This window comes from Diabrotica undecimpunctata, chromosome 2 (genome assembly GCF_040954645.1).
Source record: "Diabrotica undecimpunctata isolate CICGRU chromosome 2, icDiaUnde3, whole genome shotgun sequence".
Classification (NCBI taxonomy): Eukaryota; Metazoa; Arthropoda; class Insecta; order Coleoptera; family Chrysomelidae; genus Diabrotica; species Diabrotica undecimpunctata.
The window spans coordinates 131,414,543-131,439,723 of NC_092804.1; the positions used below are offsets into that span (position 1 = coordinate 131,414,543).

General features: G+C 33.7%; 1 protein-coding gene across 1 annotated transcript; it reads right to left on the reverse strand.

Moving 5' to 3' along the window:
- Window positions 1–1,688: 1,688 nt before the first annotated feature.
- LOC140433447 (uncharacterized) lies at window positions 1,689–24,095 on the reverse strand. The gene is made up of 5 exons (XM_072521448.1): window positions 23,663–24,095; window positions 13,664–13,760; window positions 4,627–4,728; window positions 4,174–4,329; window positions 1,689–1,802 (listed from the first exon to the last, which is right to left on the reverse strand). The coding sequence occupies exons 1-5, from the start codon at window positions 24,055–24,057 to the stop codon at window positions 1,731–1,733; spliced, it is 822 nt and encodes a 273-aa protein (XP_072377549.1). The 5' UTR covers window positions 24,058–24,095; the 3' UTR covers window positions 1,689–1,730.
- Window positions 24,096–25,181: the final 1,086 nt, after the last annotated feature.

A 25,181-nucleotide genomic window follows, 5' to 3' on the forward strand; every position in this document is an offset into this window, starting at 1 on the left:
TTCAGTCCGTATGTTACGCTCACAGTTCGCACTCGGTTTAGTAAGGCCTGCAGATCGTTTAGGCTGGTTGCTAGTAACACAGTGTCATCGGCGTAGCGGATATTATTGATGTATTCACCGTTCACTCGGATTCCCATGTCTAGGTTTGTGAGGGCTTCATTAAAAATCTCCTCAGAGTATATATTGAAAAGAGTCGGCGATAGCACACATATTTTGCTCAGCTACACACAAATTCTTCCTTAGCTGAGTACTTGGCCCCGCACTTTCATCTTCTAAATTATCCGTAGGTTCATTTTCGTCAGGTAAACGCACATCACTTTCCCATGGCCGCCACATACTTATCTTTGATAAATACTAAATATATCACAACACATTTTTACGACAAACTCTGGCTGAACGAACCAGCAAATATACTGCTTAAGAATGACTTATACCGTTATTTAAATATTGTGACAATGATCCCGCCCCACTTAATTATTCTACGAAAATGTACTTATTAAGTACTTAGCCATTACCGGAAATTTAAAATTGTTTGTAAATTTGTATTTAGGTCAACCGCAGGAATTTTTCATAATTATTTTTAAATGTTATAAACAAAGACATCATATTTTTGATAACATTTCACAAAAATATTTAATGACGATGATTTGGAATAAGTTTAACTTCTTTTTGTGTATATCAATAATTAGTGTTCATTGACGAACCCACAAAACAAAATGTTTACTTATTGTCGTACCTGAAAAATATTTTATTTTGGCAGTCCTAAGTTTAGAAAAAAGATGAACGCAAGAATTTTTTTAATAGTATATTGCGAGATTGTTTACTGCTAAAAACCATTGTTCCGATCAATTTGTAAAAACATTTAAACAAACTAATAATTCAAAATTCAACATTGCTCCGGTAATTTTATTTGAATGTTGGATAAAGCTTAGTACAACTCTGTAATGTCTCTCTAGGGGTCTGTGTTACAATAGGTATCAATAGCGGATTATCAGCAGGTTGGTCTTTAAAATTTGGCATATATCTTGTCCCTCACAATAAAACACTAAATCCTAAATAAATCGACAATAAAAACATTTAAAATTATAAATATTCGAGATGGTCCGTATTAGGTATAGTAAGTTCATTTCAGTAATTAGAGGGTAAAATCTATTAATATATATATATATATATATATATATATATATATATATATAGTATAATTACTTTTGGTTAGTTTGTTTTTAATCGAAATAAATATTATTCACCTTTAAAAACAAAAAAAAATATTAAAAGTCCTCTGGTAAATGCATAGAGCTTTTTTAGCTGTTGGGCGTTCATCAAAACTTCTTGATCTATTGCCCCCAATATTTTCTTCGAGAAAAATTTTGTATCCCCGTGTTCAATTTTAAATACCAATGGTGACCCGTATTAGATATATCTACTTTATTTATGATTTTTAAATTATTTATTACAAAAGTTTTACTGTTGAGTTTAATATCTCGTTATTTAATATTACTTAATACTAGCCGGGTTTCGCGGGTGTCACGGCATAATATTATGTTAAATTTTTTGTTTTCTGGCAAGAGTTTGAACCATCAGTCCACTAGACCACTCATGGTGAAGTGAGTGTGCTTCGCCCGCGGGCCTGCTGGGTGGGAATAAATTTAGGTGTAAAAAATAAAAGAATAAAATAAGTGAGTTTTTTTATTTTACTTCATCTTATAAGATATACATACAGCAGTAAATATTTAAGCAAAACGTTTTGATTTTCTCTTCATTGACTGAAAACAGGCTATATAACCATGAACTATTCTAAAAACCTGTAAATAAAATATAACCATTTAAAAAGTTTTCAATGCAATTTTAAATTATTTTGTAGTAAAAGAGTTTAAATAATACGCTTTTGTGTAAAATATTATACTTATTTAAAAGTTTGTTATACCCTCTAGTAATCTAGTATATCCGCTGGTTTGTACGATACATCCACAAATTATTTTTTAAATTACGCTGTTTTATTCGTTATAGAAAATAAAATAATAAAGTTAAGGCGATTGCCAGTTACGTCACTGGAATATTCAATGTGTGATCTCAATGTATGATTAGGTATGTACCAAATGTCAAAAAAAAATAAAGCCAACTGTCATATGTCAATATTAAATTTTAAAACTTTGAGAATAATTAATAGGCCACACCCTAACAATAAGAATTACATATTTATTACAGTTTCTTAAGTTTTCATGAAAGCAATTATTGATGGAAAATGTCTTTTTTTACTAAAATGTTCAACAAAAGGTAAAAGTTCAACAAAAGGTTACCTGAATTTCACTAAATTATACTTTTTCTCCTTTAAAATTTCTGGGGTTGGAACTGGATTTAGATTAACTGCCAAACAAACAACTGCGGAAATATTCTGGAATGACGACCAGGGACAAACAAATTGAGGATGGAATCTGGGCACTGAGACGCAATCTTTGCCACTTGGCTCCTTAAAAATTAAAACACAATGAAACCATGTGGGATCCTTCAAAGTTTATAGACGGTATATGAGAGACGGCACGAAACAAAACAGTGATGACTCTTTTTTAGACTGACACATTATGTACATACATTCGAGTTCACTTTTTTACAACAAATTTGCCGGTTTCTTAACTAAACACGCCGCGTCTGCTCTCTCTAAAATTTCTTCCAAAGCTAACCCAACTTCACTTACTGCACAATTAACTGCCACAATACTACACATTTTCCCATAAAAAAGGCGAAAAACGAAAAGACATTTACGAATTGGAAGAAAAACTCGGACCAACACCGAAACCAACTGCCTTTGACAGTTGGCAGTTGGTTGACAGAAATGAGTCATTACATAATCCTCAAAAATCATTCGCCTCTCCGCATAACGTTCCCATCAACCCAAGTAGATATTTATTTTCCCCGCAATATTAAGCGGAATACCAAAAGATCAAAAGAAATACCGAAAAAATACGCATCCGTGATATATAAACAAACTTTAAAATGTGTTTATTATCAATCTCGGCGACGCAAAAAAGGATTGAAATATATTTCGGTGTTTTAACATACAAGGTGATTTGAAATACTACATATTTAAAGTGTGATAAATTAATAATTTCAAAATTTGGTGTATTGAATGACTTGACGAAAAGTATATTTTCAAAATTTCACCTTGAATTACTTAAAATAAACCCTACATAATATACTCTTTTGAGATCAGGTTGTTAAAAATCTTATAAAAACATAAAAATATACAAGGTGTTACATTAAAAATAAAGATGATGGATTATGCTAGACTTGAATGAATCACTTTGTACATTTAAATTTATATTTAAAAAGGGCACATTTGAATTTAAAAGCTGCCGTATCCCAGCGTTTTTTATAATTTTCTAAAATTAAGCCATAAACAATTTTATTCTATAAGTGGTCCACACTTTATAATTTCAAAATTTTACCCTAGATTATTCATAATAGACCCTACATGATATATTTCGTTAAAATAAGGTTGTTAAGCAGCTTTAAAAAAGTTAGAAATATACAGGGTGTTCCAATAAAAATAAATCTTGTGGACTATGCTAGGCTTGTGTCAATCGGCCTGTACATTTAAATATGTTTATGTTTGAAAAGCACATATTTATATAAAGTCGACGGGTTTTAGCATTTTTTTATAATTTTTTAAAACAAGGACAGAAATCATTTTCTAAATTACAGAAACATTAGAAACTGAACAGAAAATTATTAAATCAATAAAAAATGTGGCAGCAATGGATCATTGTTATTTTGCTTATTTTTAATTATACAGGAAATTGAACTTGTTACGATTTTTATAGAAAATTGGTTATAATTTTGTAAATATCCTGTATACTTAACATAATAAAACTTTATACTGTTGTGATAGGGAAGTGAAGGAGATTTCATACATTAAATAAAATACAGAGTGTTTCTATTAAAAAAAAAACATAAGTTTATTCTGCCAATATGTTATCGAACATCCTGTAACATTCTTACTAATTTTGTAATGTGAACCTCAAAGTTGGCTACAATTTTTGTCATCAAATAATAGATAGCAACTTTTATTGCTATCTATTATTATAGCGGATCTACTAAACTTTATCTCACTAATCACTCACCCTGTATATAGCCTACGAAAATAATGAAATAAAATAAGGATTAACAAAAACTTACTCTTAGTAATAATTCTCGATTTAGATAAGGAAATGCGAAACATTTTACAGCTACTGGATCTTGAATTTGCAATAGTAATATAACAAACATTTTGCAATTACTATTATTATACTGGTACCATTTAAACTTTTGGGTATTTCTGAACAAGTTCTCGCTCTAAAAAAATAATTATTTACAAACAAAATGAATAAGAGTAATTACTATTTAAATGGGAATAAGCCACAATTAAAGGTTAAAATACCGTTTCTAAATAGACGTTTCAATTTCCACTTCGGAAATCGTTCTCAAAATACAAACATTAGTAAATTAAACAAATTTTGTTTTTTGTTTTTTTTACGTATTTTAACCTTTAATTGTGGCTTATTCCCATTTAAATAATAATTAATTTAAAATGCCACAAGAAAATAGCTTCAGAACAAAATGCATAACATGTTTTAAAAATAATGATTTTACCTCAATCTGCAGTTGATGACCAATCTCAGATCCAATAAAAAATATTAAAATAGCACCGAAAGCCATTTCTATATATGGTTTCCCCTGATTGTCACTTGTAATCTAAAAATGATAAACACAAAAAAGTATATAACGATATATCTATCGATCATAATAATTATTTTTCATTCTCTTGTGGATACGTTCTATAACACTAATTTTTTAAGCCATAAAAAACTAAAAGGTTGTACGACTATCTTAATATATCATTACGAGCAAAACTGTATGTAATAGAACTGATGAAACTGTTAAATAATTATTGTAGTATATTTTAAAATATGTATTTTTTTTTAATTAGTTTAAAAATAATAGAAGGAAATCATATTTAAATGAAATAAAATTTTAATGTGAATTGTTTTAAATGCGAAATAATGAAGAAATTCCAAAAAGTAATATTAGACCAGGGCGGATCTGTGAAAAAACGGCTACATTTGGATGTGAGAGGTGGCATTCAGATTTTTGCAGATTTTTGCAGAAAAAGTTTTATTATAACTACAGTAATAATAATTGACTTATCCTCCCTCTCAAATAGGTCGGGAACACTAATAAAAAAATTAAAATTACTACTAAAAACATCCATCTTTTCTACTTTCCTTACTTATAATTTTAAAATGATTCATTTTGGAGCAAAGTGGTAATAAAATAATATAACTTCAATTAAGTTTTGTTTAAAAAATCTAAAGGCTGGTTAAATATATTTTAATTTATTACCCTTACTGCAAAATAGCAATAAATACAAAAAAGAGGGAGAAACAAGCTTTTTTTTTATTCAATGTTTTTCAACCATTTAGATTGCACTTAGGACCTTTATAATTATAGGCCCACCAGATTTCATTAAAGTAGATTTAATTTTTTTTAAATCTTGCATAGCAAAATTGGGAACGTATTATTTAGGCGACCTCACGAATGTTTAAAAATAAAACATTACTTATAAACAAATAAGATATCTCTTTAACTATTAGCTTTAATTAAATTTAGAAAACGGGATTGAGAAAGAACTGTTAAGATGTTTCCTTTAAAAGGAAAAAAGTTAGATTATGAGAAGTGGTTTCTGACGTACAACCCTCCAAAGTTAACCGGCATGTGCGACGAAGTTATAAACAATAGGATGATAATCGTTAAACCGTTACCTTTTTTCTTCAGAGCTATTTCTCTATACAAATTTTTATGTTGTCAATATATTTATAACATACATTATAATGATAAAAACTATCGGTATTGTGAATGAAATATATGAGTACCAATGCGGAAAATTGAATTTTAAAGTTCAAAATCGGTATACGTAAGAAAAATATATTTTTTCGGCTTCCATTGAAGCAATTTTCTTTATTTTTTTTAATTCGAGGTAACTCGTATATAGACACCTAAAAATGCATTACCAAGTCACAAAGATGCTTTAGTTTTGTTATAAATAAATCAATTTATTTATACTCCAGTCGTCAGAGACGAAACTGCCACTGAACCTCTAAAAATCATACGAATAAGCTGAATTTTGCTATAAATGTTAATTTTGGGACCCTAAAAAATATGCAAAAAAATTTTACTACTCCTACTCCCGGCTTCCCCTTAAAACCGCCGTCACTCGTAGAGGAAGATAACTGAAAAATCGATTTACTAAGAATTTGTACGTCGTAGAAAAAAATATTTTAAATAAAAATGTAGCTAAGATAATATTTTAAATAAATATATCTATTTACATTTTTGTGTAAAATTAACCGTTCTCTAAAAATAACGCTTGAAGCAACCGACGATTTTGAATGTCAGCTACGCGCGTGAAATCAATTTTAAATAAAATTTGTTCGACCGCAAAAATTCATGCAATAGGTTTTGAATATTGGACCTTAAGAATGAAAACTCCAAAGTAGCAGTTAATGGAAAAGTGGTAAAATTTAATGATCTCATCAGAATCGTAAAAAATTGCAAAAATCGTGCAACGTTTAATTATTTAACACTTGTATAGAAACTGACCTTAATTGCGGCAAAATCCAAAAATTGAGGAAAAAAGCTGCTCTCTCTACCATTTTTGATTTTTGTCGATAGGACACTCGGATTAAAAGATATCGAATTTTTACCATTGAATTAATATAAAATTTATTTCGCGCGTGTAGCTGACACCTCTTTTTTAGGTGCCTGTGTTCGAGTTACGTCGGATTAAAAAAAAATGAATAAAATTGCTTCAACGGAAGCCCAGAAAATACATTTTTTGTACGTGTACCGATTTTGAACTTTGAAATTAAATTTTCTACAACCTAATTTTTTTGGTTATAAATTGTTCACGTCCAATACCGATGGTTTTTCATAGTATAATATATGCTATAAATATTTTCGAAGATATGAAAATTTGTATCAAAAAAGAGCTCCGAAGTAAAAAGATAATGGATCAAAAATTATCATACTATTGTTTATAACATATATTTGACCAACGCAAATGTCGGTCAACTTTGATCGATTGTATCTCAGGAACTACTGCTCATAATTCAACATTTTTTCTCTTAATAGAAGAGTCTTGCCGAGTATTTTCCAACGCTGTTTTCTGAATTTAATTTAAGCTAATAGCTACTAAATATTCTATTTGTTTATAAGCCAAAAAATTGTTAGTTTTACTTAAGCTTTACTTATACTTTTAAAACATTCCTGAGGCCGCCCAAATAATCCGATTTCAATTCCATAAAGTACGTTAGATAGGTAAAGTGCTTTTTTATGAGAATAAAAAATGGGCAAGCTTTCATATAATCCAGTTTTGTTGTGTAAGATTTTAAAAATTTCATTTTCTTTAAATTTAGATTGCAAAATTATTATGCGAAATCTATTAAATCGGTTTTAATGATATTTGGTGGGGAATTCTATTATGATATAAAGATTTTCTAGACGAATTATGAAAACGTACGTGCAATATAATTTTAAGTTTCAAGCGTTTGGCAATTATTTTGGCGAATAGCTTATACAAGTGACCAAAAAGGCTTATCGGTCTCTAGTTCACAAGCTCGGTGATATCACCTTTTATAAGGAGAAATATGTTATGAAGAAATATTGTTAAGGCGTTCTTCGACTGAGATGGGATTATTCCATTTCCAAGAAAGAGAGATTAAATAAGTCTTTAATCTGTTTTATTAGTGATTCTTCTTCATATTATCTTCATATATGTTAATAAGTTTTTCAGCCGTTATAACTAACGCGGTCTACGTTTTTCTTCATTTCTCTTAACAAGCTGATGATTTCTTCTTGAGTTATATTCGACATAATCTCTGATCCTTGGTGGATTATTCTTTTTTGACTATCCTGTATCTGTTGACTACTTTATGTACACTGGGGTGCAAAATTAACCGGACACTCAGATTTTTTTGTTTTTTGTTGGTTTTTAGATCAAAACTTGTTTAATTTGTTTGAATTGTATTTTATGCCTTATTTTTTTCTTGTTTGAACCTGTTTAGATGTTTTTGCAAACAACAACACTTTTACACATACTTTTGTTATTAATGTTAAATAGTGGCTAAGTTATAGTTTATTCGTCTTCCGGGTTTGGACCGTGTCATTTGTGAGTGACCCAAAAGCGGGTTCATCTGGACGTTTCGCTACAATTGTATGTAGCTTCTTCAGGAGAACAAAAAAAGAAAAAAGAAAACAAAAGACAGAAAGATGGGTAGTTAGCAACGGTAACTCAGTTACTCAACGCAACCAGAGGCGAATACTAACTACCAAGATGGGCATTTGGTCACAGTAACTCAACTACTTAACGCAGCCAGAGGTGAAAACCAAATGCCAGGACAGGGATTCACGTCCAACAGCTCAGAACACTAACGCGTCGAGAGGCGGGGAGTGAATCCGATGATTACTCCGCTACCGCTCTATTTATAGTCGCGGTGACCTGTCGTGTCGGGACGTATCGGCACACTCCGTGGCGCGAACATCAAGAAGCGCGCGCTGGCCAATCATGTGGCTGCATCGTGGTAGCGGGACCGGACGGCGGCTCTAGACTGAGATTCCAGATGGGAGACAAGTAGTATCCTTGAGATACGAGAGGAAGGATACTACTTGTCTCCCATCTGGAATCTCAGTCTAGAGCCGCCGTCCGGTCCCGCTACCACGATGCAGCCACATGATTGGCCAGCGCGCGCTTCTTGATGTTCGCGCCACGGAGTGTGCCGATACGTCCCGACACGACAGGTCACCGCGACTATAAATAGAGCGGTAGCGGAGTAATCATCGGATTCACTCCCCGCCTCTCGACGCGTTAGTGTTCTGAGCTGTTGGACGTGAATCCCTGTCCTGGCATTTGGTTTTCACCTCTGGCTGCGTTAAGTAGTTGAGTTACTGTGACCAAATGCCCATCTTGGTAGTTAGTATTCGCCTCTGGTTGCGTTGAGTAACTGAGTTACCGTTGCTAACTACCCATCTTCCTGTCTTTTGTTTTCTTTTTTCTTTTTTTGTTCTCCTGAAGAAGCTACATACAATTGTAGCGAAACGTCGAGATGAACCCACTTTTGGGTCACTCACAAATGACACGGTCCAAACCCGGAAGACGAATAAACTATAATTCTGACTCTGGCCGTGGAAGCCTACGATTTCAAGTGGCTAAGTATTAATTTAAGTTTATTGCGATACTATCTTCATCAACATATCTTTGCGAATCTGGTTTTTCTGCATTGGCGTATATAAAATGAAAATACCGTTCAATGATGGACCTTGAAAGTGACTTAAGGTGTGTTCTGACACAGTTTTAACTGAATATCGAAAACCTTTGTTTAGAAATATTTCTTTATTTAAACGGGATTAAAATCGTTTTACTCAAACACACAACCTGAGTTAAACACGACAGTCTTGTATATGGCAACATCGTAGGAGCGCAAAGTAAATTTACCAACACTGTATTGCAAGCACTCCTGGTTCCAGTTCAGTGACTCCGTCTCACGCATCAGTCTCAGTCAACAGCGTCTGTGTGCTGTTTGTAGCAATCAGTGTAATCGTTATTTAATAACAGAGTGATTGTTTGTGAATTATTTAATAGTGTTGTGTAACAGCTTTGAAAACTTTACCTCTTTTTCTAAACTGAACGACCTCCTCGATGATATTCAAACCCTTCTACTATATCTAGTTTCGGATTTGAACGACATCATATCACGGCATTTGAAAGAACTGAAAAATCAAATTCGAAAGTACTTTCCAGATGTTAGCTCGGAAAACTGGGAAGAAATTCTTTTCATATCGAAGTTGACATTCTTCCAGTTAACCTTCAAGAGCAGGCAATTAACCTAAAATGTGATTCACAAGCGAAAGCAGATTTTGCAAACATGGACTTGGAAGAATTTTGGTGAACTTACTTTCCTGTTTACCCAGAAGTGGCTTTAGTATCTGCGAAGTTATTAGTTCAATTTTCATCAACATATCTTTGCGAATCTGGTTTTTCTGCATTGGCGTATATAAAATCGTTCAATGCTGGACCTTGAAAGTGACTTGAGGTGTGCTCTGACACAGTCTTAACCGAATATCGAAAAACTTGTCAAGAAAAGACAATGCCAACCCTCTCATTGAAAGTGCAAAAACACTCATATAAGACTTTCAACTTTATATGCGTATTTGATTTTCTGATTATTCTTTTTCTCAAATAAATAAACAATGTTAAGTTTAATGAGACATCAAATAAACTTTCGTATTTAAATATATCTGGATTTTTATTTTGCATCCCAGCTTTTGCTAACGTAGAGTTAGCATCGTCAGTTTCACAATTTCACTGTTCTAACTTGAACCAACCAATTATTGACTAGAGGGGAGGCGTGAGCTATCTTTAGTGTTCAAAGGGGGCGCCAGTGCTAAAAGGTTGAGAACCGCTGCTGTACCTGATTATTAACTTCGGCTGTAGGTTTTTGTCTCCTGTTTAAAACTTGCATTAAAAAAATTACGACACCAGAAGAAGTAGCACAAGCTGTTGCTTTACAGGGTGATGGGCGGAGCATTCGTTACATCGCAAATGCTTTAGGAATTTCTCAGAAGTACAGTTTGATGTAATAGATACAAATATTTCAGGAAACAGGACAATACATTAGGAGGCCAGGTCAAGGTAGATGAAGAACCACAAGTCAAGTTAAAGATCGCTTTCTTAGGTTACAAGTATTACGCGACCATACATTATCAGCACCAGTACTTATTCAACGATTAAATGATGCCCATAGAAATACAGTTTTCGTGTATACCGTTCGAAGACGCTTAAAAGATCCAGAATGCCTGTCACGGGACCTCTATGAACAGCAAATCATCGGAGGCAACGTTTTCACTTCGCTCGCGAACATCTTAATTGGGGTGTTGACGATGGGAATGCTGTGCTTTTTACAGATGAATAAAGATTTAACAGATACTCATAAGATAGGCGGTCTAGGATATGAAGAAGAGCTGGTGAATGTTATCAGTAATGATGTTTTACTCCGAGAGTTCAATTTGGTGGAGGTGGTATAATGGTGTGGGCAGGCATTTCCCTAGAGGCTCATGCACAACTTGTTACAATTCAAGGAGGCAATTGGAACGCTCAACGGTATATTCAACAATGTTTGAAAGATCATATAGTGCCATTTACGCCATTTGTTTTAGAAAACTTTCTTCCGATGCAAGATAATGCTTATTCGCACATCGCAAGAATAACATGGGATTACTTGGATGAAGTTGGGATTCGTTTATTAACATTGCCCCCAAAGAGTGCAGACTTAAATCCAATAGATAGAACATACATGGAATATTCTGGGACAACGTATTCGACGTAACCACGTTGAGTTTGAAACCATGAATGATTTGGAGCAAGCAGTTCGTAAAAAATGGAAGCAAATCCCTCAAGCAGACTTTGCTGCCTTAATTCGAAGTATGTCTGATTGAATGAAAGCTGTAATTAGGGTACGTGAAGGTAATACATTCTACTAAATATCGTTTTCCATAAAAAATGTTTATATTTAAAAAACAAATTTTTGTTTCTTTGCAGATTTTCAAATTTTTTTAATTGTTTATTGTTTTTTCTGTGTAACATTCTTGAGTTGCAATAAATTTGACTTTTAAATTTTGTTTATTATTAAATACTCAATTAGGAACATCTCAAACTTTTTTAAACACCAGTTTTTAGGTAAAACCCAAGTGTCCGGTTAATTTTGCACCCCAGTGTAGTTCATTATTGATTATTAAAAAGAGTTATATCCAATCTTAAAGCAGATACTATGAAAAATATTTGAAATATAAACAAAAACTCATATATTGAATTATCATCAAATGTTTAATTTAATATTAAACTTAATGAGACACTGAACGGTAAAAAACGTGGCCACCCAATAAATTTCCATAAATAAAAATCCATTGGAAGCTTTATGCACTGTTTCATATTCTATATTCAATAACTTTTATTTTTAAACCAAACAATGGCCAATACTGCTTGATTCATTGGCATAAGTTATTTAATTAGAAGGCTACAAAAGAAAATATCGAAACGGATTAAAAACAATAAAAATTATGAGTGAACTTGAACAACTTGTCTAATATCCAGTATTATGCGTAAAAACATCAATAACATCAATAAAAAAGAACAAATTTTGAATAAAAACTTAAAGGAATACGTTCATATTCTTCACGAAGCATGTTTTAAAGTTCTGCAAGACTTTTTGGCTGGCTGGTTGACTTCTAACCCTACGATGAAGATCATCCCAAAGATTTTCGATGATATTTAGATCATGGATGCAGACTAGCCATTCTATAGTATTAATTTCTACTTTTCCCAAGTAATTTGTCACGATTCCTGCAGTATGCGGCCGTGCATTATCATGCACGAAGACGAAATTGTCCCGAATAGATGGACCAAATGGAACTACGCCTTCTGCCAAAAGATCCTCTACATATATATATATATATATATATATATATATATATATATATATATATATATATATATATTTATATATATATATATATTTATATATATATATATATATATATATATATTTATATATATATTTATATATATATATATATTTATATATATATATATATATATATATATATTTATATATATATATATATATATATATATATATATATATATCGGTGAGAGATATATCGGGGGGCTATTGATGAAATAAGTTTATTTCGAGCTTCAAATGAGATTCCAGCCAATACCATGACACCACCATCACCAAACTTTCTTCTCTGGGACATACAAGTTTAGGCACATTTTTGTTTCTCCATCTCCAAACTCTGTCTTGGCCATCGCCAGACTTCAAACAGAACCGCGATTCATCAATAAAGAGAATTCGGTTCCAATCCTGTATATCCGAGTGTCGAGTCAAAATTAATCGATTCTTACAATGTCTGGGTTTTAATTCGTAAACAATAGCCGGCCTTTTTACCATTAGTCCTCTTTCATTGAGGCCGTCTTCTAACTCTTCCACGACCGTAACCAGATCGGCGTAAGTATGTACCAGTCTCTATAAAGCGATGGAAAATTCTCCGTACTGTAGTTCTCGGAATACCTAAATTTCAGATACATAAATTTGATTTCTTCCAAGTTTGAAAAGCTAAATTACTGTTTAATTAAATGTTTTCAACTTAGAGGATAAATAATAGCGAGTACAGAAAACAACAACAGAAATGTCAAAAGTGTCAAAAACAAACATACATGATTGCAATAAATATTTAAATTGAGACGCAATATGAGACAGCGCATAAAATTTCAAATGAATTTTTATTTTCCGGAAATTTATAGGGTGGCCACTTTTTCTGCCGTTAAGTGTATTATGTAAAAATTTATTATTTTACAGAACACATAATGGGGTAACTAAGTTCTATTTAATTGTTAATAGCCCTAATTAAACAAGGTAACGATGTAATTAAGTAAAAACAAGTAAATTACGATCTTAAAACGGAATCCAAAGATGTAACTGCCTTAAATGAAAGACTGACGTCTTAACAAACCTTTGAATGTTCAAAATAAACCTTTTAAACGTTAGTGTCAGTAAAAATAAATAAGTATACTTACCAAAACAGATATTATTACTCCGGCGAAAGCTAAAGTTCCAGTAAATATAATTGAAACATAGCGCCACTTTATAAACACATTAAATGCTTCTACATCTCTAAAAGTAAATTTAAAATGTCAATTGTTTATTAAATCGTAAAAATACAAAAGAAAATAAATAAAAGGGGAAAGGCAACCGTAAATATTTTATTGTCATCAGTACGGTGCAGCCAAGTTAGAAAAGGAGCATAGTGACTTGGGAAAGGATCACTACAGGAACAATTCGACCAATTTGTAGCATTAGAGCAAAGACCCTGATGGTTTCTAGGAGAACAACTAACAATAACCATGGAGGAAGCTACAGCTACTTGAGAAAAGGAATTCAAAACCTTAAAACGTTTAACCCGGCGTCACCCAGATGAAAAATGTATGTATAATAACCCAAGTCAAGTGAGTTAATATTGACTCCATTTAAAATTGATTGGAAAAACTTAATAAACATTTCGAACACGAATTTATTTTTTAAATATCTTATTTGACTATCTAAGTTTTCATAAATAACAGCAGTTTTTACCACTGGATTAAATTTGACCGCGTACAGTAAAACCTCGATATAACGGACTACTTGGGGGGAGGGGGTGTCCGTTAAAGCCAAAAGTCCGTTATATAAAAATATAGTTAAAATAAATCAAAATACTTTTTTGAGAATATATATGTACACTGTAATTAGATATATATATATATATATATATATATATATATATATACATATATATATATATATATATATATATATATATATATATATATATATATATATATATATATATATATATATAAAATACAAAATACAACCAAAATTCTATTTAAGTAATTGTCTTCGGACATTCGTCGTGAAGTGACGTTGCTGTGGATATGGACGCGCTTGCTGTCAGTAATCCCGTTTTGAACGAGTTTCGTTTGCACTTTCCATGTTTGCTGTTTTTCTATGATCAACTCCCTAAATACAGTTTAACTATTTGATGAATAATTAATAAATGTTGTTAAATCGTCGAGATGCGATCTTACCTCTGATAACTTCATTTTTAACAGTCTTGTTTTGTCGTCTTGTTTGGTATCTTTACTTCCGTCCTCAATTTTAAGGTTCATAACTTCATCTGCTGTTTCACTTTGTACTTTCACATGTTATACCCAGGGTCACCTTCATCTACTTCTAGCGATTGTAAAACATCTTCCTCAGCTACATTATTCCGGCATTATTATGTATTGTCCTACAGAAATGAGTAACTTTCAACCCTTCTAAATCTATGTCTGCATCTTGGCCATCAAACAAAATCTTGCAACCAATTTTTAATGTTTTCTCTTTCACCTTCTCCCATGCTGCAGCAAAATTAAAAATTGTTGATTTTAAGTAAGACCTTAAGTTTTGCAAGGTACGTTGCGCTCTTGTATCTTCTGCATCATCTCCATCGTACAATACAACCATTACTTCGTCTAAAAACTTTCTGCGTTATATTCATTTGGCTGCCAAAATTATTCCCTGATCCATGGGTTAAATAAGCGATGTTGTATTTTTTGGCAAAAACATACACCTGAAGTTTCCATCTTCTGAACGTAGAATATTTCAGAGGCGTGAGCAGGAGCGTTGTCTAAAAGCATAAACATTTCACCTCTTCTGACGGTATTCCGAATTTCTTCTCTTGAAATTTTCTCACTGAAGGTACAGTTTCTTTGAAAATATCTGAGGTGAACCATGTCCTCTTAGAGCTATAGTATAAAACGGGCATATGATGCATTATGTCTTTTAAAACTCTAGGTTTACGAGATTTGCCAACCACTACAGGTGTCATTCTATGCGATCCATCAGCGTTAGCACAAAGCAGTGCCAAGATCCTGTCCTTACTGATTTTTCTTCCAGAATCCGATTTTTCATATTTGGAGGCTTGTGCGCTTTCAGGCAAAGTACGACATAACAAACCAGTTTCGTCAACATTGTAAATCTGAGATTCTAATAGCATTTCGTTACTTACTTGCTATATGTGCAGTCTTCTTTTGGTGCAGTTGTAGCTTCGCCGTAAATTCTTTTATTCATGATTCCGTGCCTTTTACGAAAGCGCCAGAGCCATCCATCACTTGCTCTGGTATGTCCATATGATTTGCTAATTTAATTGCAGCAAATTTCAATTCGACTGCTCGGACCAGGATCCCACTAGAACGTTGTTGGCCGTACCATTTTAAGATTGCTTCTTCCAATGAAGTTTCACGAGCCAATTTCATTCGTTTTCCAAGATTGCTATGCTCTCCTACATCACACATGACTGCAAATTTATTTATTTTGTTTTTGTTTTTTTATATCCGAAAGGTTGCTTTTTTATGCCATCTTGATTATATATATAAGACGCATGTGTAATATTAACAGTATGTTTTTATTTTTTTAAATTTGACCGGATTTTGTGTCCGTTATATCCGAAGTCCGTTAAATAGAGGTCCGTTATATCGAGGTTATACTGTATTAGGAAAAATTTACAAAATAATAAAATTCCTTCAAACAAAAAACACTAGATACATAAACAAACACGAACAAATAATTCAAAATAAGAGATTTTCCAAAAAAGTTTTTTCAAATGGTTCAAATAAAAATATAAAAAAGCAGGACATTGGATATCCAAGTTTGAAAAAAGTTAGGAGTACCGGAACTGAATACATTCGTCGCAAATGAGATGAAGGTGATCTAAACAATAAAAATTTTGGCATTGATCCCACGTTTGTTTAGTTTTCCGGTCAGATTTTCTGGAACACTTTTGACACCGTCCACGTCCCGTACGTTGCTTTTTTGGTGGAGCTTGGTCACTTTTTCCCAAAAACTTAAACTATTTTGGATCGTAAATGTTTTGTAAGTCGCGGATTACTTTTTCGTTCTTCCATAATTGGCGTAACTAATGCTAACTCCAGATCTTCCAGGAATATGTGACGTTTCCTTGAATAGTCACTAGTGTTTGTTCTGTAAATTACCTGGCTGTTGATTCCAGCTGTGTTTATTAGTAAAAAAATATTCTTAGTAGTCCCCTTCTACAATTACGAGTTACACTGTAACTTCCTGTCAACTCATCCACCGTATCAACCCCTCCTTTTGTAAAGTTATAGAAACCTATTATTTCTGGTAAAAATTTCTCGCCGGTAGATTTATCTATTTCATCATCGTGATGAAGTGATGATAATAAAATCACGTTTTTTCCTTTTTTTGGTACAAAGGTTACCATAGTTATATGTTCCTAAAATCTAAATACCGAGGACTGTGGTTATCTGTTCTTAATCTGAATAAATTCTGGGGGAATCTCTAGCTTGTTTTTCCTCAGAGTTCCAACTAAAGTTAAACTATGTCATTCACGCAAAATTTTCACAAGTTTTTAAGAGGTATACCAATTATCAAAAGTGATATTTCGATTTTTACCAGAAATTGGTGCTATCAGTTTTTGGACAATATCAATAGGTTTATTGCTTATTTGGTACGGCCTATCTGGCTGGCTCCCTGCATAAATTTCCATATTAAAAACATAAAAAGTACGGGAGTCTACTAGGGCCTGAATTTTTATTCCGTATTTCGCGGGCTTGTTCGGAATATACTGCCGGAATGAGCAACGCCCACGAAAAGACTCTAACTTCTCGTCAATAGTTAAGTACTGTCCTGGTGAGTAAGGTTGTTGACAATTTGCGAGAAATTTTTCAAAAACTGCCCTAATAGGAGCCAACTTATCAGACTGTTGGCTTTCTTGTCGATTGTCTACATTATCGAAACGTAAGCATTGCAATAAAAATGCTAACAGAAACGAAAATCCAAAATAAGTGTAGAATCACAAAACATGCTGAAACAAAGAAAAGATCTTCTGAGACAAAACAAAAGAGACACTGCAGAATTTAGGTAATTTAATGGCGTAATAAGAAAACAGATAAAAGAGGACATTAAAAAACATCAAGAAGACCGTATAGAACAAATCATAGAGAAAAACCGAAGTCTCAAATGCACCAAACCGAAACTAGAAGAGAAAAACATAATAACCATTAAAAATGAACAAGGACAACTAGAAAAAAGTAAATCTGATATTGTAAACTCAATTGAAAAGTTCTACGCCGATCTGTACCGTTCCAGAAACGATCCCCCTAACTCCTCAAAGCAGAACTTGAAAAGACAGATAACAAATGTCAACTCAAAAGTGATGCCCGAAATAAGCCACGAAGAAATAGAAAGAGCAGTAAAAGAAATAAAAAGGAATAAATCTCCTGGAAGTGACGGAATCCTAGCAGAAATGCTGAAGGAAGGAGGAGAAGAAGCCATCACATATCTAAAAATACTATTTAATAAATGTCTATACTGTCTATTCTTGTCTATCCCTTAAAAAAAGGACTGAAAATGAATTTCAGCAAAACTAAACTAATGTCAAACAAAGATGACAAACCTATGATAAACATCGAAGGAACAGAGTACTAGAACACGTAGATGAATATACATATCTGAGTCAAAATGTCAAGGTAAGCAAAGAAAATCAGACTACCGAAATAAGCAGACGTGTAAAAATGGAATGGGCAGCATTCGGAAGACTCTCATACGTACTTAAAAATAAAAATATACCTCAAAGACTGCGGACCAAAGTATTTAATTCCTGTATCCTACCTGCACTTACATATGGAGCTCAAACCTGGACATTTACTAAAATAAACATGGAGAAGATCAGAAAAACTCAGAGAGCTATGGAACGACAGATGCTGGGTATCTCACTCAAAGACCATAAAACCAATGAAAACATTCGTAATAGAACAAAAGTGAAAGATGCTGTCGAACTGGCAGATAAACTGAAATGGAAATGGGCTGGACATAACGAACGTCTTACGGATGACCGATGGAATAAAGGAATCGGGAATTGGCGGCCATCTGAAGCCAAAACACCACGAGGAAGACCGCTAATGCGATGGACCGACGATATTAAAAGAACTGCAGGGCCAATGTGGAAACGTCTTACAAACAATAGAGATGAATAGCGAGAATTTGGAGAGGCCAATATTCGCAATCCGAATAGAGAAAAGGGCTTAAAAAAATTGTATTATACGTTCGGCTATTCCACGTATTAATATTTTATAATAAATTATGCCCAGCTTGTGGCTTTTATTTGAAAATAATTATTGGTGAAAAATTGTGCTGTGTTTCGGTAGTTCTAACGAAAAATCGCCGTAGAAAAGGATGCTTTTGTCCTGTGTTTATGTGAAAAGTGAGTTTCGGTAGTAGTAATTCAGACCATTTTCATGGGTGTAAAATCGTTAACTGAAAGTTAAAAATAATTACCCGATTCGCTAATTATATTTCATATTGAACATTCGTGTTGGTATAAATAGTTAGTGGACTTATTGTTCGTTAAGATATAACAAAGTGCTTTGTTACGTAGTCGGACACTTTTTCTAGTTAACTTCTGTTGTGTTGAACTCGGAAGTGATTTAGTGGTAACGTTTTCCAAGAAATGTGCCGGAGGTATTTTATCCAAGATTGGACATCGCTATTTACTGGCAAGAACTTTCCAATTTTTGCATGCAAAATCATTTGTACAATTTGCGTTCCACGCAGAACAGAAACCTTGAACATTTGATTGCTACGAATCATTTTGAGTCGGACTCTGATTTTTCAAATAGATCCGTAAATATTAACATTGGATACATGAGTCAAAACGTCGGGTTGACCAATGAACAATTCTAAGAACTTTTGTCGAGATTTTCGGTACAAAGTGCACCCGTTTCGCAGTCAGCGTCGTTCCAAAGTGACAACCTGCCAAAATGCTATTTGCGATTTAATGGACATAGGGACACTGACGTAAATGCTTTTGTTAGCGCCATAGTGATATATAAATACTGTGCATTAGTGTTTGATGAAACTGCATTTCGGGGAATCGCGATGCTTTTCGATAGAATCGCGGCAAAATGGTATCAAGGCGTTAAAGATACCATTTCGACATGGGAGGAACTTATTCGCCTATTAAAAATTACGTTCGGTCTAAAAAAACCAGCATATCGTGTCTACCGCGAATTATTTGCCGGGGAGCAAGACGGAAAACAACAGTGGACGTCTTCGTTTGCCGATGTAGGGCTGTTCTCGCGTAATTAGAACCAGGCAGCTTTACAGAAACAATCCAGCTAGATATGGTGTATGGTTTACTATATAAAGCAATTAGAGAAAAGATTTCTCGAGAAGCAGTTTCTAATTTTACGGAGCTACTTACAGAAGTAAGAAAAATTGAAGATGTATTCGATAAACCTAGCTCGAAGGAGGATAAAGCCCGTCACAGTAAACAATCATATGAAAAAGACCGCGTTGTAATTATTGTCGTGTTCTCGGTCATTCTAAGAATGAGTGTCGAAAATTACGTGATTAACAATTTAAAGATCGAGCGACGACTCCGAAAGTAATTGCAAGTGCTTCGCGTACGGTTAGTGCTATCGTCGGAATAACTAATTCAAATTCGCCGCGAAATAGCCTAAACAATCTGTTAACTTGTTACGGTTGTGATAAACCGGGTTTATCATTCGAGCAAAGTGTCCAGTGTGTAGCCACAAGAAAACATCTTCAATATATTTCTCTTCTATAAATAAGATACACTTATTTCACCTTAATCTAGACCGGTTTATCGTATTAATATATTTGGGCACGAAGGTTAAGGGTTAATAGATACAGGTGCCAAACAAAGTATAGCTGGTACAACGCTGTACAACCTTTTAGAAAACAAAGGACAAACTTTAAAGTTCGAACAAATTTCTGTAAAATTCGCTGATGGTGTTGGTAGAAACGAACGAGTGTTGACAACTTTAGTTGATGTACGGATAAGAGATAAAATGGTGCCTACATAGTTTATAGTTTTTCCAAATGCACCTAATAAAACTCTTCTAGGTATTGATTTTTTGATAAATGCACAAATAGCTCTAGATTTTCACAACAAGGAATGGTATTTTGCGAATGAAAGCACACGACAGCCGTTGCTTTTTGAAGAACAAGGTATAGAACCTATTGAAATTCATTCATTATTGTGAAAATTTAAAACTAGATGAATAAATGATGCTAGTCTATTATGAACGAGCTCGGCTTGGCAAATTTTTGGAAAGTAGGAAAATGGGAGGAGAGTCTACAGTTTATGAAGAGCATCGCAATAATACTGGGAATAGCGCACCGATTGCACTGCCACCACACCGAATCTCATCTGCCAAGAGAGAGGGACTGAAAGCCGAGATAGATAAACTCTTGGTGGAAGGCATTATGGACGAATGCAAAAGTGCGTGGACCGCGCCAGTTGTATTAGTGAAGAAGAAAGATGGTGGTAAGAGACTTTGCGTGGACTATCTACATTTAAACGCTGTGACTATTAGTGACTCGTATCCGTTACCGCGTATGGACAATTTATTACACGCCGCGAAGCGAACATTTTATAAGTCTACCATCGACTTACGATCGGGGTATCACCAAGTTTACGTCGCGGAGGCTGACCGTGATGAAACTGCATTTGTGTCACCGTTAGGGACTTTTCGATACTTACGGATGCCTTTTGGTTTCAAAGGAGCCTTAAAGACTCATGGACCGTTTTCGCCGTGGTCTTAGTAATATAGTAATTTCAAGTTATCTAGACGACCTTATCGTGTTTTTTAGCTCTTTTGGAAAATTGGAAAAAGTGCGTTTTGCTCGCGAAAAAATAAAATATTTTAATATTTTCTATATTAAGGAAGTGCAATCTTTCCTTCAGAAGGCTAGTTGGCTCTGTCGGTTTATAAATAATTTTGCGGACCTATCCAGACCCATAAATGATTTAACTAGGAAAAATAAACCATGAAAATGGACGGAAGTGGAACAGAACTCTTTAGAAACGCTTAAGAAGTTACTAATTACAGCTCCAATTTTATGGTAAGCAGATAAAAGCCAGCCTTATATCATTCGTACTGACGGTAGTGGTTATGCGTTAGGAGCAGTGTTGCTACAAGGAGATATCGATGACTGGCATCCCGTGAAATACGTTAACAGACTTCTAACCACTGCCGACCGCAACTATTCCACTTTAGAAAGAGAAGCTTTGGCTGTTGAATGGGCCTTAAAAAAGTTTAGTGGTTATACAGAAGGCACCAAAATAACCCTGCAGACTGATAACCAATCGTTAAGGTGGCTGCTAAGCCTGAAATCTCCCACAGGAAGGTTGGCAATGGTCACTATTGGTCCAAGGCTATGACCTCTACATCGATTATCTGCCAGGCAAACGTAACATGGTCGCCGATACACTTTCCAGACCACAATGCGAACACAATAATGTACTGTCTTGCGAGACATATGAAGTGCAAATTGACTTGCCTCATCGGTCGGCATATAAGACCATAGTGCAACAATTAAAAGACACAGATGTTACCAAAATAATTCAATCATTCGAAGACCCAAATTCGAATGAATGTGAAAAATAGACAGATCATGGATACTTGCTCACACAAGGAGTATTCTATCGTTACTCATCGGAAAAAGACGAAGAAGAGGCTCAGTTAGTATTACCCACACATGAGCGTGAAGCCATAATGAAAGAATATCATGACGAGCCAACGGCTGGTCATTATAGTATTGAACGTACTTTGAGAAGAATCGCTCAAAAATGCTTCTTTCTAGGCATTTGGACCGTTACCTGAAGGATCAAAAGGTGAACGTTGGATTCTGATAGTCAAAGACACATCTACCAAGTGGGTAGAATTATTTGCCTCAAGCATCCGCACAAGAATGCGCTATGAAGCTTATTGATGAGGTATTCCTACGATTTGGCCTACCGAGAAGGATTACCAGCGATAATGGTGTGCAATTCGTGTCTAATGTAATGCAACAAATTTGCTACGTGTTACAAAACAAAGAGACTTTTTCTCCACTTTATCACCTTTCTGCTAATATGGTAGAACGCAAGAATAGAGATTTAAAACTAAGACTTGCTATGCTTGTAGGAACTGAGCATAATATTTGGCCTGAGAAGCTACCACTGGTTAGATTTGCCATAAACTCAGTATGGTGCGAGTCCACAGGACAAACCGCTGCCTACTTAACTTTTGGACGTGAGCCTCGAAGTCTAGATCAAGTTAATTGAGATATCCGCCAAGTTAGAAACTGAGAATTTTATACCTCAGATATCTCCATACCTAAAACGCATGGCTGAAACATGCCATGAATCAAAGATGAAGCATGACAATGCCCAAGATAGACAAAATAAATATGTTAATCGACGTTTGAAGGAACCCAGTCCATTCAAAGAAGGAGATTTAATATGGGCCAGAACAACCGCTACTAGTAACCGGTGTAAAGGTAAAACAGCTAAATTCTACCCGAAGAGAGATGTACCCTATAGGATAAATCGAGTGGTATCAGCTTTTGTGGAGTGGACACACCTACTGCCTTTGGTGTGTTTCACGTATCTGCGCTTACACAAGCTAGCCTCAATGATGTTGAAGCTCTAACGCCTGTAGTGCCAACACGAAGACGATGACGCCCCAGGAAGAAAACCATATATTCTGTGAAAACTGAAAACCACTCCTCTAACGAGTTCAAGGCTAGGGGGAGGGGAAGATTGCAACAAATCAATCCCCGAAGCAGCGCCTCTGGAGGTCTAGTGCGAACGAACTACATGTGGCATTTTGAGAGTCCTGCAAGATGACCCAGTGAGCTGAGTGTGTGTTGTCTGACCGTTTTGTAGATTTTAGTTTTACAGATGTGAATAGAACACAAAAAGACAGTATTCGAATTATATTTAGTTATTTAACGTTTAGCTTTTGTAAAAGAAACAAGATTATACAGCTTTATCAAATCATCGTAATTTTCATTATAAAATAAACCCTGAAAACCCTGAGATCAGTTATTATTAGTATAACATCGTATTATATGTTCGGCTATTCCACGTAATAATATGTTATAAAATAAAATTGTATACCTAATTAAAATAGTTGCACCCAAGTGAGCACCTGTGTGTTAATAATACTTACCCTTTAATTCTTACAAATTTCTTAGAGATGTGAGTTATTTGTTGTCTTGCATATTTCTGAAATTGTATATCACTTATATCACTACGCCTATTTTCTGCGTTTTCTTTAGTAAACTGTTTAACATCTTCATTTAAACACTGCATCAGAAATTTAAAATGCATAATAAAATAACTTGCTATATACAATGGGGTCAAAGTAAACATGATTGCGTGTGGCATGAAAATTCCATAAACTCCTACTTTGGCAAAATTAGAATTAAATAATATGTCTTTTAAAAGCAGGGGTATAAGCTGATCATAACAGTTTGCATTGGATAAGAATAAAGTAAATGAAACTAAATACAGGAATATTGATATAAAGTGTATTATTTTAAATACTAAATTTATTTTCTTCATTTTTTTTCCTAATAATCGGTATTTTGAAATATTTAATAATTTGCGAGTGTCCTTTAGAGAATTTATCATTTGTTGTACAGATTCAAAATTTCTCATAATGTTTCCATAACACGTGATTATCTAAAAACATAAAATTTAATTATTTATAATAATCTAAACGATACATTTATATATATATATATATATATATATATATATATAGATATAATATATATATATATATATATATATATATATATATATATATTATATATATATATATATATATATATATATATATATATATATATATATATATATATATATATATATATATATATATATATGGTAATTTCTTTAAACAAATCTTTGGCACTCCAATGGGCAGCAAAATATCCCCCATACTATGTAACTGTGTTTTGGATGAACTTATAACAACGTGTAAAGAAAAGATACCTTTTCACATATCTTTTATTAAACGATATGTTGATGATTTGATTTTATCGGTCCCTGAAAACAAAGTAACTGATGTGTTAAACACCTTTAACGCCCAATTTGAACACCTAAAGTTTACGGTTGAGAGAGAGGCTGATAATATGATTCCTTTTTTAGACATGCTAATCCATCGTGGCAATGATGGCATGCTAAGGATGGAGTGGTATCGTTAACCTTGTTTTAGTAACCGTTTTATAAACTTTCATTCTCAACATCCATCTAAGATGAAAATTTGGTTTTGGCCCTGAAAACTAGGGTTATCAACTTGTCACACATCGAGTTCAGAGACAAGGGACTAAAAAAGCTGAGATCTATATTACAAGAGAACTCCTATCCTATAGGGCTGTTAAATAAACTCATTTTCGGTTCTCCTTTTCCTTCGCATTTTTCTGACAACCAAAATTTTCATAACAATGAGCTCCGACAATTGACATTGACACAGAACACATCAGTGATACCATCTAAAATAACTTATGGTTGCCTACCCTACATTCCAGTTCTGACACCGAAGCTAATGAACATCTTCAAAAATGTTAGTGGTTTAAAAATTACAACCAAAAATGTGAAAACGGTATCGAAGTTATACACAAAAACAAAAGATCCTTTCACAATACAGGAGTCATCGAATATTGTTTATTCTATAGCGTGTA

What these genes read in the sequence shown, in the direction of transcription:
- LOC140433447 (XM_072521448.1), bottom strand. Translation starts at nt 24,057, where the DNA reads ATGAAGAAAATAAATTTAGTATTTAAAATAATACACTTTATATCAATA. An exon ending in GAGTAATAATATCTGTTTTG is followed by an intron (nt 4,729 to 13,663) that starts GTAAGTATACTT and finishes TATCATTTTTAG; the next exon opens with ATTACAAGTGACAATCAGGG. An exon ending in ATCGAGAATTATTACTAAGA is followed by an intron (nt 1,803 to 4,173) that starts GTAAGTTTTTGT and finishes TTTTATTTACAG; the next exon opens with GTTTTTAGAATAGTTCATGG.